At 45.1% G+C, this 18,626-nt stretch overlaps 1 protein-coding gene across 1 annotated transcript in view; it reads left to right on the top strand.

Moving 5' to 3' along the window:
* cv-c (RhoGTPase activating protein) overlaps positions 1 to 18,626 on the top strand; it is a 282,614-nt gene that overhangs the window by 233,733 nt on the left and 30,255 nt on the right. The window contains exon 8 of the mRNA XM_017900211.1: positions 16,868 to 17,028. Coding sequence (XP_017755700.1) covers positions 16,868 to 17,028 — 161 coding nt within the window. The remainder of the gene's footprint in view (positions 1 to 16,867; positions 17,029 to 18,626) is intronic.

Here is an 18,626-nt window from a genome sequence, read left to right as displayed (position 1 = left end):
AAAGAATGGAGTAGGAATTTTTCGAATATTCATTTTACGACTGTTTTGTTCGACCGTCTGTTTATTTGATAAGTTTAATCAAATTACGTATTTGCGAATGTAATTCGCGGTGTTATTACGTCCTACCATGATCTCATTTTTATGTCATCGTTTCGGTGATTTATATCGACTGTTAAATAAGATACGTAACGTCAAATTGCCTCGTTTATTCTACGATAATTCTGTCGGAAGAAGAATACGAAACACCGATGAAAATATAAATATTACATAAAAGAAATATTAATAATATTATTAATATTATTTAACCCTTTGCACTCGACGATTTTTTGGCTAAGGATAAGTAGAAATTCAAAGATTCTCTACTAAAAGATACTTTTTAAATGGGCAGTAAATAAAGAAATGTGTAATAATAAAATTATAAAAATATTTGATTTCGATATCTTGTACATTGTTATATTACATTAAATTTGATATATTAATTAATATCGATCTTGCAAATTTTATGAAATGGTGACTGAAACTCATCTCTCGAGTGCAAAGGGTTAATATTATTATATAAAATATAATATACGAAATCTTTTTCTCGTCGACTAAATAAAAGTGAGATTCACCTAACCAAGCCAGGCTACTAACATTACCACTGATAATGTTAACCCTTTGCACTCGACAACTTTTTCGTTACAGGAAAATAGTAATTCGAAGATTTTCTATCATAAAGTCGACGATATTTTTCAAATGGTAAACGAAAAATCATATGCAAATTAAGACATAGAATTATTTTTCTTCGACATTGCACACATCGTTAGGTAATTTTAAATTTGATATATTAATTAACGTCGATCTTTAGAATCTGATTAAACGGTGACTGTGAGTCACCTCTCGAGTGCAAAGGGTTAAAAAGAAACGCTATATCCATGCCCAATTTATTCTTGAAAATCGATTTCTTATATTCCATTGGACGTAAAAGCGACCTCGGCTTCGGAGTGGCAACGAGGATGAGAACGATTTCGAAATTTCTCCTGCGTCTGCGAGGCATGGGGAGCTTCTCAAAAGTCCTGACAACCGTACTGCGCGTATCATGCCGCGTGTTTTCGCGCGATCAGATCCCGGATCGATAAGGGAACCGAAACGTTCGATTCGACTGAAAGGCACAACTACTTTCATCGATGTTCCCGATCGGTCCTCACCCGGTTCACGCACGGTCCCGTGTCGTTCCTCGTTGTAATTCACACTCGGCTCCCCGGGCGTACACGTGTCGCTCCACATGCAAATCGATTTACGATAGCGCACTCGCGTATCGCATTTTTATCACGGCGAGATGAACGATGCCGAAACGCCGATATCCTGGCCCGATAAAAGTCGCCTGAGAAATACAACGGCCGAAGCCCGCGTCGCATGGACCAGAAGACGCGCCGAACACGCGTTATCTCTCGGTTCTTTATCGGAATTTTTGCGAGATAAGTCGGTCCAGGCTGATTGTGAGACCTAACTATGGAAGTGTTCAGGAAGATTCGAGGCTACGAGTCGCGTGCTCGTGACAAACCAGCCGTTCCATTTCTTCGAGTCGCTAAATCTTCCCTGGTTTCCGGATTGCGTCGAAAACCGAGTACCTTAACGCGTTAAACGCCACTAGGGTCCCTAGGGATTGGCGCTAGACTTTCCGTGCAGGCCTCGTCGGGTCCGAGTAAGGCCCGGAAGGGTCCGCATGATGGCTAACTGTGGCGTGAACGGAACGATACATAAAACCAGCGTGACGTTTAACGCGACAACGAAGTAAAATAATGTCAATAGCAAATATTTGTAAAGGATTCGGCAAAATGGAGCAATCGATATTCAGGAAGACTTGGGTTTATTTGGAATATTTTAGGCAAATTGTAATTCGCGATGGAAATTGAGGACAGGAAAGTATACGACTGAAGATAAGTCGATTCGATGAGCTTGCAAGCTCTGAAAAGAGTCCGGACGACGGCTAACTGTGGCGTGAACGGAACGCCACGTGAAACCAGCGTGGCGTTTAACGTGTCAACGAAGTAAAATAACGTCAGAAGCAAATATTTGTAAAGGATTCGGCAAAATGGAGTAATCGATAGAAAAGAATGCTCACCACGATATTAGTCGAAAATGACAATAGAATTGAACTTTTCAGTCAGATTCTATTGTAATGCATTGGCTATAGCAAACCAATAGAATCCTTTCTCCTTATTTACGCAGAAAGGTTTGCTCTCCAGAATATTTTGAGGGAGGCTTGGGTTTATTTGGAATATTTTAGGCAAATTGTAATTCGCGATGGAAATTGAGGACAGGAAATTATACGACTGAAGATAAGTCGATTCGATGAGCTTGCAAGCTCTGAAAAGAGTCCGGACGACGGCTAACTGTGGCGTGAACGGAACGCCACGTGAAACCAGCGTGGCGTTTAACGTGTCAACGAAGTAAAATAACGTCAGAAGCAAATATTTGTAAAGGATTCGGCAAAATGGAGTAATCGATAGAAAAGAATGCTCACCACGATATTAGTCGAAAATGACAATAGAATTGAACTTTTCAGTCAGATTCTATTGTAATGCATTGGCTATAGCAAACCAATAGAATCCTTTCTCCTTATTTACGCAGAAAGGTTTGCTCTCCAGAATATTTTGAGGGAGGCTTGGGTTTATTTGGAATATTTTCGGCAAATTGTAATTCGCGATGGAAATTGAGGACAGGAAATTATACGACTGAAGATAAGTCCATTCGATGAGCTTGCAAGCTCTGAAAAGCACCGACATTGATACTCTGCGTGACTATTAATGGCACTTTCGCTGCTTTCTACGCAGCGTCAGGTCGTTTAATAACAAACATCGATCCAATACGATATCGAGTACCGAAACCGGTATAATAACGATCCCTAACAGAAGCACATGCTCGATTATCTTCCCAAAATTCGACTCTGGAAAGCAACCGGTTTGCCGTAATACCGTTTACCCAGTGCGCGACTATTAAACGTCAGCAGCGGACTGAGGCAAAGGTGACACGGATTCTTGCTTACCCTAAATCTACGAAACGTCGCGATGAATTACTCGCGGCGTGGGCGCGAGTCTCGCGTAAAATGGCGAAATGGGTGTCGCAATCGATGGCGACGTCGTGGAGAAGTCACGGTTTAATTAGATTGGCCGTGTAACGATCGCGAATGAAATCATCGCCGGACGCCGGAGCGGATCGCGAGCGTTTTCAGTTCGCGTGGGTGTAACCGTAGCGCGGATCGAAGGCTTAAAAATAAGAGGCTGGCCTTCGTCGCGGCGATCTCGCCATCACCAGGCGTCCTACGATCTGGTGGACGTCGTCCTTCCGTGTAGAGACACAGGTGTCCGGTACAGCGTTACGTAAAGTCGTATCGAAATTCATCGGTTGGATCCTCGATGAACGCTTCCAGCTGAGCTTCGATCCGCGGCCGTGAGGAGAAGCTCGGCGAGCTAGATCCCTCGCAAGCGTCGATACACGCGCGTTATGAATGGGCAAGAGACTTGGCCGTCCGCGAGATTTACGAGGCTGGCCAGCGTCAAATGAGTATATCTCCGTGGGCCGTGCGAATTACCGTGGTAATTTGAACGCTGTCACCGCGGAGACTTCAACGACCGGACTCGGCGTCGGCGATATACGCCCGGAGACGTCGATCGTGCACGCTGAAGGCGCCTCCCCGAGAATGAATTGCTCGCCGGATGAATCGTCGTGACGCGCGGTAGCATTGGGACGGTAGCGCGGATGATGCGCGTGAAACGACGTTGGGAAACGTTACGACGGTGCCCGGTGTAATTACTCTTCGAATGTCGTCGCGAACGAGCCTGTGTCGCCGATGCTTGTCCACGTGAAATTCAACCGGTGAAACGACCAGTCTTCTGCTACCTTGCTTTCGCTGCCGACCGTGCTTCAGGCGAGGAATCCGTGTAGTCGACAACTTTTCTTTCCCGCACATTTTGCGCTTTTCTTTATCGAATTCTTACTCTATCTCGGCGTTTCTTAAGCTATGATCTTCTTTTACTTCCAGTACCAGCTGATGTCTCACTCGTTTACTTACTTTGTATGCTACCATACATATCCGGAGTCGCGAATGAAATACTTCAGAGTACGGACTAGGAAGCGAAATAGCGAAAAGCCTGAAAGTGGAGCAAAGTACTTAGAACATAGGGGAAACGGATATAAAGTATTCAAGAAAATTTGTCTGACAAATAACTGAGCATACAAAATTAAAATGAAACTTATTCCTGTACGCCTATAAACTGAATTTATTTGAAGAAATTTTTGAATCAATTATTGGGTCCTAAATAAATTTTCCACGTGTAATCATACGTTACAAATATTAAAAGGAAAATGTTTGGAAAATTTTAAATTATTAAACGTTATTACTAATATGTATTTTCTCAAATTATTAGAAAATAGGAGTTAAAAGATACTGAAAGGAGAATTATAGAATGATTAGAAAACATTAAGTTGGAAAATTTGAAATAATAGGAAAATTGAGTACGCAACCTTAAATAAATTTTGAAGAAATTTTTTAATCAATTATTGGATCCTGAATAAATTTTCCACGTGCAACATCTTTATTCCAAACCGTAAAGAATATAATCATACGTGACAAATAGACTAATTGAAATGGAATATGAAATGAAAAAATTGCTAATAGAAAAATCAAAAGGAAAATGTTTGAAAAATTCTCAAAAGCGACATTGAGTTAAGGAATTTTAATTAAAAAAATAAAATCGACTATCTCGTTATAACACGGTGAGCGTTAACGAACCATGCCAGTTTCGAGTCTTCCATCTAATATAATTAACCGAGAAAAAAAGGAGCGAAATTACGAACCTCAAAACCATGGCGATGGCCAGCGGGGTGACCTGAAATTCAGTAGACCAAGGCCGCGAGCCGCGAGTTCTGAGTCACTGCACGAAAATCCGCGGATGTATCACCGGGACACGTAACGAACACGCGAATTTCAGCGTCTCGAATTATGCGTGTCCGTGCATAAACGCGTGACGTAATCTTGATCGGTTGTAGGTTCGCGAGCGACCCGCGGCGCCCCGGTGTCACAGGGTGCGCCGGATTTATCGCGGCTTTCGTAATATCGGCAGAGCTATCGGATAATTCGAGCGGTGCGTCCGTTCGAGGATCGTGCCCGCTTGCACGGCTTCGTAGCCGGCTTAAAGGTCGCGCGACACGGTCGAGACCAATGTCAAGGGTCGATCTTCACGGCTGACATCGATACGGGTAATTTGTCGCGCGCACCGAGTAATCGCGATGAATCTGCACGAACTCGATTGCCGCGTTACGTTTGAAGGATCGACGGCGGGTATCGCGCGCCGATCTTGATCGATGATTAATGAACGGAAGTTGCCCACTACGGGGTGTTCCTGTAGCTCGGCTCCAGCTTTTTAATTCGCTCGAAGCAGCGCGGAATTAATGGTAACTCATCAATGGGGGGGAGAAAAATCCACGAAACCTCTAAAAATATATAGTTAAAAATTTTTCCTCGATGATCGATAATAATCCCAAAATTGGCTAATTTTTGGAATACTCGGGTTCGGTATCAGAAGTTCTTTCTATATCTCGATGTTATCTATGTCTCCCGACTCGCCCCTTCGTCGCAAGAACTAAGCTGTTTTATCATCCGTTTCAGACACGAACATAAACAGGGCATATACACGTTACACGATTTAAGCCGGGAAAATAGAGTGGTCACGCTATAAATTCACTCGGACTTGCCGCTCCCCTGAGCGCGACAACCATCGAAAATCGAGCGCGTGCCCTGACGTGACATCTGTCATTCGGAATTAGTTCCAGCATCCATTACCGAACTATTTATAATTCCTCCCGAAATACAAACTCCGTGATCACCACTTCTCCTGCTGTTCTCTCCACGCCCCTAATCGTATATCCGAGTCACGGATCCAACGTGGTGCAACAGTGCCCAATTTCGGTGTCCATTTCTACCCCATCGATTCTTCGAGATGGCGCCTCGAAGCGAGCTCGATGTCTCGTTTCGACAGAGGTAAACCGATTGTATGATGAAAAATCGTGACACGGGGCGATATTTACCCAGTTCCGATCGTGTCCGCTTGCCAATAAAGAGAAAGAAAATTTTGCAAACCGTTTCACGGCCCATTAAATACTCGCACCCGTTCTCACCCGGCCATTCATTCCGCGCGGCAGGTAACAAACGTCCTCGCGGCGTGATGCAATCTCCCAAGGTTAACTCTCCGCGCGAGGCGAAAAAACGGCCCTCGTCTCGCGTATGCCGGCAACTAGTATCCGCTAGTTACTCGCGGGGCCGCTTGGGGCCCGGAGCGGCTGGGTTTCGCTCTAGAGAGGGGGCGCGCGCGTCGTTTGGCCGGAGTCGTTAGAAACACGCCCGTGCGACATTAGCCTCGCACGGTGAGTCAGTAGAGCTGACCGTTGCTCGGGTCGAGGCACCCATAAACATGTCCCGTGCAATGCAGCTGGACAGGCGACACCGCGGTGCGTTGCAGCGACCCAGATGCCAAAAGCGGGAGAGAAGGTATGGCGCAAGTTGCTAAATAACAGGTTCTACCCTAACCGCAGAGCGGCGCGCAGCCATCCCCGCCGGTTCGCGCGCGGGATCCCGCCAACGACCGGTATTAATATTTATAAATGCCACCACGGACGAGCCGTGGTAATCGTTTCCGTGGTATTTCTGATCGGCGACCATGCCTGCCCGCCTCGCTCACCCTTTCTCCTTCGTCGCCTCGATTAAAAGGTGCGCTTACGCTGGCTACGCTTGCGAGCCGAGCTTGCACGCCCGGTACGCTTGGTCGTGCTCGATGCTCTCTTCGTCGCGACGAGACTTCGGGGTGTATATTTGGAGCGTGGAATTTCGAGGAATCGTGCATGCGTTTAGCCGGATTACCGAATCCGAATTGGGATTACGAGGTCTCGCTATGGCGTCTGTCGGTTCGTTGCCGCGAGATTCTCCAGGCACTCGATTTTCAAGAGCAATCAGTATGTAAATAAATGGTCGGCCGCCTCGCTACCGAGAAACACGTTCGCCGTGTAACGCAGCTGGACAAGACACACGCGGCGTGTGCACCGAGCGGCGTATGTTGCAACAACCCAGATGCCAAATGCAGAGGAAAGAATGGTGCAAGTTTCTAAATAAAAGGCTGGTACCCTTAACCGCAGGAATGTTTTGCACGGCTCTCGACGAGATGCCGTGGTAAAAAGTTACGAAACTCGGCAAGTATTTTTAGACGATCGGCATCGGGACAGCTCGGAGAGCAGAGAGCAGGGTAAAGAGCAGAGTAGCAGCAACTGTGACGGCGATTTCAGCAACGCTACGATTCCCTGGGCCGCAAGTCGGGCCCCGTGTCCGCCTTCCACGCGATTGCTTATCGCCGTTTGTTATCGACGGAGCCCTGCCCGTCTCTCTCCCACTCTCTCACTCCTCTCTCTCTGTCTTGAAATATTCATTGCCGGAATATTTTACGCTCGCTGCTCGCCACTTTCGATTTGATAAATGCGTCCGGCGGAATTCAGAATACCCGCAGCAATTAAGCGAAACGCCAATCCGTAAATTGATTTCCGCGCAAAAATCGCCGGGTTACGGACGCCTGAGAGCCTATAAATAATAGCCTACGGTAGCTCTGGATCCTGCTACGGTCTAACATTTGACACGGTTCTTTCGATCCAAGATTTAATGCCCTTGCCGTTTATTAGCCTTCGTACTTATCTCGCGAATTATGCTACAGTTTCCAGCGATATCGTAGAAAAAGTTATTTCACTGTTCTCTAATCTTCTGCCACGACGCGGAAGATTCACCGGAAGTCGAGGAATATTTGACACGTTGAGGAATATTAACGTTGATTACCTATAATCAAGCAGTAAGAAGATATCCACAATATCGAAGAACGAGAAAAGCGAGTAATTTGATAATTTACGAGTACCTAACTGTACGAGGTAATTGTACATAGGGCAATGAAACCTCGCTAAATACCAGCTAATAAAAAGTCAAGTACACTGGCTGAAATTTTACCGGCATCGAGGACCAAAAGCTTGGATGGAAGGCGAAGCAAAGGACAGGATTAAACCACCCGACTGCGAGGAGGCTGCGGTAGTCGTGAGGATGGAAGCAACTGGCGGTCGTAGAAAAATAGCCGTGGCTTCCGAGCACCCACCACGAGCGTCCGCTAAAAACAAGTGAGCCGGTCGTAAATCAGGCCCGGCTTACAAGTTCGCGTTACGGTTCAAGCGGCGTACGGTTCTAAGGTTAACGACAGAGCGTGCGGCTACCGGCGTTCGCCTGAAACATCAAACCGGAGGCGTCGAAACGGCCGGGGAACCGTTTTGCTCGATGCAACTGAAGCCGCGGCACACGGGATCGCGATATCCGCTCGAAACATGATAATTCCACGGAGAAGGCGAGTCTGCGGCTCGGTGGAATCGGCAGGCAGGCGAAACCGATCGACGCGCTCCGGGATCGTGTCGGTTGGCGCGGGGATCGCGTGAGAAAATCCGATCCACGCTTCTCTTTGACGTCCAACACTCTTCTCTCTCGCCGCGTTCTCGTTGCACCGGTTCCAGCCGTGCAACGGCAAAACAAACGCGTTCCACCAGCCAGAGATGAAGACCCGCGCCCGTTCCTCTGGCCGCGTATTAGCGCACGTATACCGACCGGATCGTAACTCAGCCGGCCTCTCACGATCGCAGCGCACTATGAATAGTAGCTAATTGACCCAGTTGAACTCCAGTCGGCCGGCGCAAGCCGCGATATAAATACGATACCGATACAACCGGCCGATATAGAGGAGATTCGATGGATCGCGATGTTACGCTCGTGTTCCTCTGCTTTTCGTTTTTCCAGAAGAACGCCGCTACCTTCGAGAGGTGGGGCTTCCGGAGGATCAGACCGGGAATCCTGTTTCCAGTGGAATAGACCGATGTTGCTCGAGCCTTACGAGCCAACCAAACTAGCTTTCTTCGTTTCCCAGTCGTTGTTTCTGTTTTCCCTCATCCCTGTCCACTGTTCTATCTTAACCGTATCTATGGCCGTATATATGACATATATGAAAACAACTGACAGAGCCGAAAGACCCATATACGTGTGTCCCGTGAACGCATCGCTATGGCCACATATGCCTAGAATTCGATATACATAATCTTGGAGAGCTACAACGAAAATAGCGACTAAGCAGAAATGTGCACTGGCAATTTGACATGCCTATCGTGACAGCAACTCGACTTCGCGTGACTCCATGGTTAACTTCGAACGCAAAGGTCCCATCCGCAAAGGGTTAAGCTACTTGGCCTGTTGCTCGTATAGACGAGATTCGATAGGTAGAGTCGTTAGGACCAGGTACTCGTGCTTTTTGGTCTTCGAATCCTGTTTGGTGGACCGAATCGTACTCAGGAATGGAATTTCTGTTATTTCCTAATGACGTCTGCAGGCTACCTGCTGTCACGACTTATCCGTGTAGAATAGGCTCCATATATTAATCTGGTAATACGATCATTCGAAGTGGAGTAACACAGTGTTTATCCCAGTGAGATTTACTTAGCAACTAGCTTCCTTCAGTCCTACGTATCATCTTCTGTTCAACAGTTTAAACGTCTCGCCGATACAGAAGGGGTTCGATGAGTCGGGATGTTACTACCATCTGCATGTACTCTTCGTTTTCCGTGCTAAACGTTGCTTGTTAAACGAAGAATCCTGTTTGAAATGGAGTAGAGCCGCGCTGTCCGAGTCTTACTCCGGGATAAAACTTACTTTCTCTAATCCATGTGTCATCGTCTGTTCAACCACTTAGGCAACGGTCTGATACGGAGGAGATTGGATGGGTACTGCGAGTTGTGTAATATTTTTTAACGTCGTTATATTCGAGTATTCATTGATAAAATCGGTACGCTAGCATGAATGAATATCCCTGGTGAGAATCAAGTTACCGAAACGGTAGATAAACGAGATCGTATTTGAACCAGTTTCGGTTTCAATGGAATTTGTAACGTACTTGCGCGAGGCACTGTTTTGACAGGTTCGTGAAAGAGGGTGCAAAACGATAGGGCGAAAGGGTTCGCGCAAGAATCGAGTTACGTGATTCGAAAGATGGGGTTGAACGGGGGGCTCTGTTTGGAAAGGTGTCTCGATGTCGACGGTTTGGTTTGATCGGCGTTTTCCTCGTGTCATTTACGATCATTGTTTCCAAACGTGGTACAGCAAAGGCCGAACTTTCATCGCTGGCTATAACGAGATCCCTTTTCCATGCAGAAGGTTGGCATACAGAAATAGAGAACGAGTATTGCGTGTGTAACAGACAGTTTTTATCGACCATGTTTCTATCTTTAGCTGTACTACTTTTTAACCTTCCTAGAGTCTGAAGTACTCTACCATTATATTTAGCATAATCGTACATGCTCTCTAATATATTCGCAAAGTATGACGTATGGAAGCGTGCACAAACGTAGACTTCTTATTCTCCGAAGCACGTAGCGTTCGTTTAAAATTCCCCGCAAACCTGTTCCAAACAGTAAAATATTAATCGGTCTGCTAATGCGAGATCGTTCAGATCGCGTGGTCCATACTGTCTCTTTTAATTACGTTTCCGAGAAAAGGGGAGAAGTAAATGGTTCTGAGGTAACGAATTGAAATGATCCTTCAGTTGGAATCTATTAGAAATTAACAAAGTGGATTCACGAATTTTCGGTGGATCCTGTGGGATCTTTTCGCGGATCGTTTAGATTCCTTGCGAACGGGTAAATGATCAGGGTGGGAAGATCGAGAGATTCGCGAAATCCAGTGATCGGTGTGAGACACGCACGGGACTGGAGGTATAAGAGGCCCCACGGTTCCCGTGATAAATCCAACTCGAGTTACAGAAGATTTATATCGATCATCCCCGCGGTGCAATCGCGATGACCCACTTTCCTGGTCGCACGTGTGCGCTAAGAGGATCGATAGTTAATTAAGTTACCATCGTTGCGATCCTTCAATAGCGTCGATTTACCGACCGATCAATGATTCACGATACGATCGAGGAGAAAAATGCGCGTGGCGACAGCATTGACGTCATATTCACGTTTATGGTCGCTCGTGTATCGTATTCATTGATCCCACGAGAGGTATATCGCGTGGTTAGGTCGAATAGGATCTTCGACGAAATCGATGCCTAGTGGATTTCATTTCCTTTTAGAGGAATCCTCTTTTCTCTCTCTTCTTTTTCGTCTCTTTCTTTCTTTTTCATGGCCGATGGGTATGGACAGCCGGTCGACGACGATTCGAGCGCAAAAATGGGCATTACGAAATGATCGATGCTCGTTTCGGCGATTACCACGAGATACATCGCGTTGCGTAAAGCAACAGGAAATCACGATGATCCGTGTTTTCGAGGTATCGGCTTTCCAGACACGCGATACGTTTGTCACACCTGGCGAATCGCCGTTTAACATCCAGACACCTTTAATTCGACTCGAGAGCGTTTTACGCGCGGGAGAAAAAAAATTTTACGACGATGTTCTGGCTGATGCGAGTGTTATGTTCACTCGCATTCGTCGTTCGCAGCGAAATCAAACTCACGGTCAACGGGATGCTTATTTCATTCTTGATAATCGTTACCGAAGCCTCTTCCTTCAATATCGCGATTCGCGACCCTTATACGAGTCCCATAGGGTTGATATATTTCCGAGCTATCGTTAGTCCCAACGATTTTCGCGTGTCTCCAACAAAACGCATAAAATTCACGCGACTTATGAATATCCTTATTCCAGATTTTATTTTAAAACATCGCTACATTCGCGATATAGTTTAACACGTTGAATTTCTCGCGGGGCCCAAATCCGACTGTCAGAGCGTTTGAATTTTATCAGACTGATTAGATGTTGGATATTGGTCAACGGGCCCTATTTACAATTTTCCATTTCCGCGCAGCAGCATTAGTAAATTTAATATTTTTATATTGTATATCCTATATTTATATTTCAGGGCTTATTCCATTAAATTCCTTTTAAAAATGTAACTGAGAATCCTATTTAATTTGAAAAGGAAGATCGTCATCCATATTTAGGTGACGAGGCATCCATGGAAGTATACCCGTCATCCAGATATAGGTGACGCGGCGACGAATGTGTTAACCCCTTCAGCTTAAACTACTTGTCTGACTCGGGGTGCATGACCGGGACCAAAAGGTACCACTGCGAGTTAGACTCGTAATTGTCAGTCTCTAGCAATTTGAAGACGTCGTCTCATATTCATACTTATCAAATAGAAATATATATCACGTGGAAATCAAAATGGTCGAGTAGGTTAACACTTCGACTGCCACGTTGGTCGTATATGACAGGGCACAGTTTCTCCTGTGACGCCACGATGGTCATTGAACACCAGAGCACGTGAACTACTTACAATTGTAAAAATTGAATGAAAATTCACAGTTAGTCAATTGTCAACCATAGCCAAGGCACCACGGTGGTCACCCGTGATCGCCAATAAGATAAACGCTCCATTGGGGTAGGAATGTTGTCTTGTATCGCCAATTTATTATTATTTTGCCGTAATAAAAATAATAAAAATACTCCCGTGGCGTCCTGAGGGAAACACGTGATTTTGGCGTGGCAGTCAAGGGTTAAACATCCCAGTATGCGTTCGAAACCCCATCGGAAAAGAATATTCCATGTAACCAAAATTGCAAAGGCAATCGAGACAATCGATTTAAATACACAGAGAGAAGAAGCATACCTCGATACTCCATACTTGGTCTCTCATTATCATCTCGACTTCATCAAGGTTTGTACTCACTTTCTCGCGTAACCCTTTCCGACTGCAATCAAATCTGCGCATACTCAAGACGCGCGGACTGCGAGCGAAACAAGGTGATACGTTTATTTAAACTCGGCACGATTATTTGAAATTGTTAACTCCAATTATCGGAGCCGTCCCGTTAATATTTATCGATTACGCTAATAACGGCGAGTGAGCGAAACTCGGTGCCCGCGAATGCTAATTGATACGTCAGGCGGCTGCAGGCAGGCGCGAGGTTTCGCCGCGGAACGCTCGGTAATTAGTACATCCAGGAAGCGGGAGCGTAATCGGGCAATCGTTAAGGCTAATCTATCGATCGGATAGCCGTAGACTTATCCGGCAACGATTTCGTTATGATCACGGCGTCGCGATGCGCCTCGTTTGTCCCCGCTTTTAATGGAATATCGCGTGCGTACGTGCGAGCCGCGTGGAAGCCGCGAGCGGAAAAAGCGGACACCGCGCGGAACACGGGTAATGAGACGACGCGTTCATTAAATATAAACGCCGCGAAACTGCACGAGCCGCGCCAGCCTCTTTTTCTTTCGTGCATGAACCGCCATCGGGACCTCGTGACCGGATCGTTGTAAATCGTTAACCGGCAGATCGATTGATTTATTCATTAGAAAGTGGCTGCTGAAAGTTTTTTTCTTCCTCTCCCTCTTTCTCTTTCTCCCTTCCTTTCTTTCTCTCTTTTTTATTTTCTCTCGGGGAATAGGTTTTTCGGGCACGAAATGGGTTGTTGCCATACGTCGGGGGCGTTTCGGGAATTTTGTTCGACACCGATGAGATTCGGAAAATTTGACAAATTTTTGAGAGCTGGAACAGGAAATGGAATTTTCAGCGTGTTTCGATAATTCGGAAAAAGTCGGCGTAGCGGAGATCTCGTATAGCGACACCGGTCGCAGCGGATTTCACCGTTTGAGAGGGTGGCCCCGACTGTTGAATCATTTATCACAGAGAAAGTGGATACCGATCTCGGGAAGGGTTTTCATATTAATGAGTTCATCGAAAGTGGTCTCAGGGCGTATGTAAATTTCGTTTACGTCACGCGGCGTAGTTTAATTTCCTGATTATCGCGGGAACACGAATCACGAAAGGGAATCGCTGTACACGAGGCGCGTCCGTTACCATTAGCGGCACGGGCACTTTTATAGAGAAAGTGCCGTTACACCGGGCGACGTCATAATTGTAATAAAATGAAGCGGACAGGATAGAGTAGTAAAACAAGATAGAGTGGACTCTATTAAATTTCAAATAACGAAGTTAACGTTTCGATTACCATCTCTAACTTAATTACCGCGCGTATCCAGATGTTCGTTTAATAACAACGTATCCCCGCGAACCTTTTCTTGCCGTGCGCGTAATTGCATCGTATTAACGATATAATTCGCCGCGATTCTCTCATTTTTGAGCCTTTCCTTTTTACACGCGACCGCGTTACGTGGATGAGCATGATAATTGGCTGTCGAGAAAGTAAAAGGTTTTAAAACTCGGAAGTAACAGAATACTCTAAAATGATGAACGGCCGGCGTAGAAGAAAGAGGCCCACGGATTTCTCCTTGTAATTTCTCGAAAATTTCTCACGGCTAATTTACCAACCAGACTCCGAATCCGACGCACCGTTCATTTTTCATATTTCTTAGAATCCTTCACGCGGCGTTACCCAGTCAGAAGCAACGAATTCATTTCAGCCTCTCTCTACCTGGGACGGCCATTCCTCGTCACGTATGAAATCACCGCTAACGCGTACGGGCTTGTCCCTGCTTTATCGATGTTTCCCTTTCGTAATCCTCGTCCAGCCTTCTCCCCTCCCACCTCGCCTTCGTCTAAACGCAATTTCACCTGATTTCCCGACGAGCAGAGAAGAAGAGGTAGATCGGAATAAAGGGAAATAACGCTTAGCCTGTTCCTCGGCGAAAGAACGTTGCCCATTGGACGTTAATGGATCGTCTCGATCGATCCGTGGTCCCAAGCCGAGATCATAGATCCCGAGATCTGGTTCAGAAGATCTGGGTCGACGTTGCGCAAGTCGCGATGGAGGCCATCCGAAGTTTCAACGCGCGGCATCCGCGAGCACGTATTCACGGCGCTCGCAACGGGAACAAAAGGGGACAGAGACGGATGGCCGCGGCGAAAACGGCGAAGAATAATGTCACCTGCGCCTGCGCCGCGGAACTGCACGAAATTTCTGGTGAAAGCCGATAAGGGATAAAATAACGGGCCCGACGAGAACGTATCGACGTTTCGCGAGAGAAAAAGGAGCAGAGAGAAGTCGCACAAAAGTCCCCTTTGTGTCCTTTTTCTCTCCTTTCTCTGCGACCTGCGATTCTTCACGGTCTCCACCTTGCGGGTAGCCATGCATCTTGCGTTTCCGCGAATCCTTACCCTCGCCGGGCGATTGTCTCGTTCGCGGGTTGCCATAACAGCTGATAGGAAAATATACTTGGAATAACAAAATGGCAACATAAACGGCAAACTCTGGTTGCGGTCGTTCGATCGTCATTCAAACACTGGCTCTACGATCCCTCATTGATCACTAGGAGTTTCTATTAACCTCTACATAGTACATAGAACCTTCGTATAACGCGTTTTTAATAATAAAATATCGTCAACGTGAATAATCTATAATTAGATATTAAATATGAACAGTTAAATTCAGAAACAGCTCGAAAATTGACATACTTGGTCATAGGAATGAATTCATAGATGACGACGCTGTAGTAGACACTTTTAATAAAAGAAACTAGATTAAAATTAAATTAAAATTAAATTAAAATTAAATTTAGCAAATGCAGAAATTACAGTTGAGTCTACGAGACATAAAGTAGCTCTAAAATAAATTGTCAAACCCGATGAGGATTAAATCATATGAAAAATGGCGGCAGATTTTGAATCGCTCTGTACCCTAGGAAGACCCCTTTCGCATAGAAGGCTGGTTCGCAGAGATTATCGACGGATATGATCGCGTCATTAGCAGCAAATTACGTTCTAAACGGAGTCGAAAGTTCGACAGGCGTCTCCTCTGGTATAATTTACATCGGGATCATTAATCATATAATCAGAATTCGCGGTATCACGGTGTCGTTGGTAGGCGAGGACGATCGGCTTTCGAGCACGTAAATGCATCGGCACAAACGAAGATCTTGAATGGGCCTGGTCGGTGTCCACTTAGCCCGCGGGCATTAATCTCCTCGTAAACTCGATGGGCCCATAAAATGCTGGCCACGGCCATTGTCGGGGCCCTGGCGTCGCTGATCTTCTATTTTTCCGAGCGCGGTAGCGCTCGTTTAAATTCAATTAGAAACGAAGAACGGTAGGAACGCACGCGCGCTTTTAATTGATTTTACTAGCCATTATTTCAATTAGACTGACATCTAAGCAAGCCAAGTGGTACAGGTTTATCGGTAAAGGTGTGCGCACGAAGCGTCTCGTTGGTTAACAAATATATTCGGCGAAGTTGATTTCGTCGTGGAGTTTCTTTCATTCAGCTGCGCCATTTTGTTCCTTAATCAAAATGGTGGTTTTTCAATTTTTAATTAAGAATTTGCCATTCAGCTTTGTCACTTTGATCACTTGTCTTCGCGATATTCTTTTCGATATAGGTATGATCAATTTTTCAATATTTTCTCGTGTTCCAATATTTTTTCTAATTTTTCTTATTTTGTTTCTTCGTGTACCAATCATTTTACAAATCACGAGTGTATCTATACCGCGAGAAAATAACCAATTTTAGCGTAATATACTCGTTAGGTGGAAAAATAAGAAATTTTACTATAAAAATTGAAAGTTTATCTCTTTCGTTAACGTAAGGGAATAAAAACAATTTGTTGGAATCATTTCTTGCAAAAATTATTATACTAATGATTCGTATTTATGCAGATTCTCCTATTTTTAAATACCTTTTGATCAAAATCGTGGTTTTAACGATGCTTGTTTTATTGGCTCGAAATTGTTCTGTGGAACGTGGGGTTGGAAATAAAAGTCCTATCCTCTGTAATTAAAGGGAAAGTTGACCGTAATTTCAGTATAGTTTTAGGTAAATTTTAACGCAGTTAAACGTTGAGTTTATCGTTTGCTTTTTGCTCGTTCCAGATTACCAGTTCCCGATAGACGTTTCTGGCGTAGCCAAGGACCATCCCTTCCTCGAGGCTGACTCCCTGCAGAGTCTATTTCGACGATTGCATGCTCTTAATCGATGCGCTAACATGAAGATCGACACGCATCACACGCACAGCACTAGTCACAGCAAAAGCGTAAGTAATCCCTCAACAAAATTTCACACAACTATTTCCATAGTCCTTTGGCCAAAAACAGACGACTAATTTAAATTTCAATTACAAATATCGCGAAGAATAAAAATAAAAATAAAAATGGTCAAAGGAGTATAGAAAAAGTTAAACATACGACTATTTTGAGCATAAAAAATATTAAAAGGAAAGTCACGACGACCACATGGAAATAAAAATACGTCACAGCCAGCTCGATCATATTTTCCAACCTGTGCTTCACGTTGCGTCCCTTTTACCCCATGTATTTTCTAGAAGAGTCTCGTTGCTCGTTTTCAAGTAGACCCTTTGAAGGCTTTAGCAGGCAGGAGCTCGAAAGGAGAGGATCTCGAAAGGCGGAAATACCAGCCTAGATCAGGAATATCAGGACAGAGTTTGGACCCTGCCGCGACAAGGGTTCCTCTCTACCTAAATGCTTCTTAGAATCCCACGGTTTTCGGCCACGGTCCTTTCAAGGCTCACGTTCCTTCTTCAACTTCCGCGACGCGACGAGATTATCTGTTTGAACGCTGTTTCGTTGGTCAAATTTTGGGAAAGTCGCTTTGTCGCGCGGCTTCCGAAAGGATTCGTCATCCGAGGCGTTCCTGGCGCGTTCACCGAGTAATCTCTCGATTCCTCGAGAGCCCTAGGAATGTCAAATATTTAACGTTCATCCTCTCGAGCAAATTCGTTCGGCCAGAGATTACACTCGAATCGGTGTTTCCACGGATTAGTCGAGATAACAGGTAGCCAAAGTTTTGCCAGTGAGAATCTCGACTAATTGTCTAATCTTGTACCTCGAGTTTTTGACACTAGCCTGCCCCTTGTACCTTTCATCGCGACTTTTGGGGTCTCCTCGGCTACTCGGACATATACCTGGACCTCAGCAGTGTATCTCCCGTCGAATCTCGTAATTCTCGGTAAACCCAGTGTACATTAAAATTCATATTTCTTGGAAAAAGCACGGAGAATCGAGGAAACTGACAGACGTTAAAAATGATCTCTAAACCGGTGAGAGAATTATTAGAAATTCAACGAGATCGTTGAAAAAGTAAAAGAGACGCTTAACGCGTCTGTTAGAGGAGTAAAAATTACCTGGGGAGTAAAAAGTTTGAATAAAAGTACAAAGCGACGTAGGAAATTAGAATTCACCTTTCCCGATCGATAATCGGTAAATCGTGAAAGGGGGAAAAAATCAAGTCTTCCAGCGATATGGAGTGGTACCGGTAACACTCTGGGCGTTAATTAACACATTCAACCGGCAGTCGTATTTCAGCTGACTTTCCGTTCACGTCAATTAGATTCTGTATTAAAGTAACTAAATTTATAGCGTATCGGATATGTAACCCCGCGACTTATTTTACGCTTCTCCGTTATTACTGAACAGACTCGTTAAGCGGTTAATAATAATTATTATGTTATCGTTCGACTGTTTAATAACGATTATCGCGTTATGCAATGCGATTACATATTGTACAATCTTGAGCCATAAACGGATACCCGCGCGTCAGCCGCAGCTGACGGTAATGGCGGTGAGCGCCTGGAACAGCCAAACACGCGCTAAATTTTTCATAAATCTTCGAGAT

This window comes from Eufriesea mexicana, unplaced genomic scaffold, assembly GCF_001483705.2.
Source record: "Eufriesea mexicana isolate 0111107269 unplaced genomic scaffold, ASM148370v2 scaffold1137, whole genome shotgun sequence".
NCBI classification, from domain to species: domain Eukaryota; kingdom Metazoa; phylum Arthropoda; class Insecta; order Hymenoptera; family Apidae; genus Eufriesea; species Eufriesea mexicana.
This window is presented reverse-complemented; position numbering and strand designations above follow the sequence as displayed.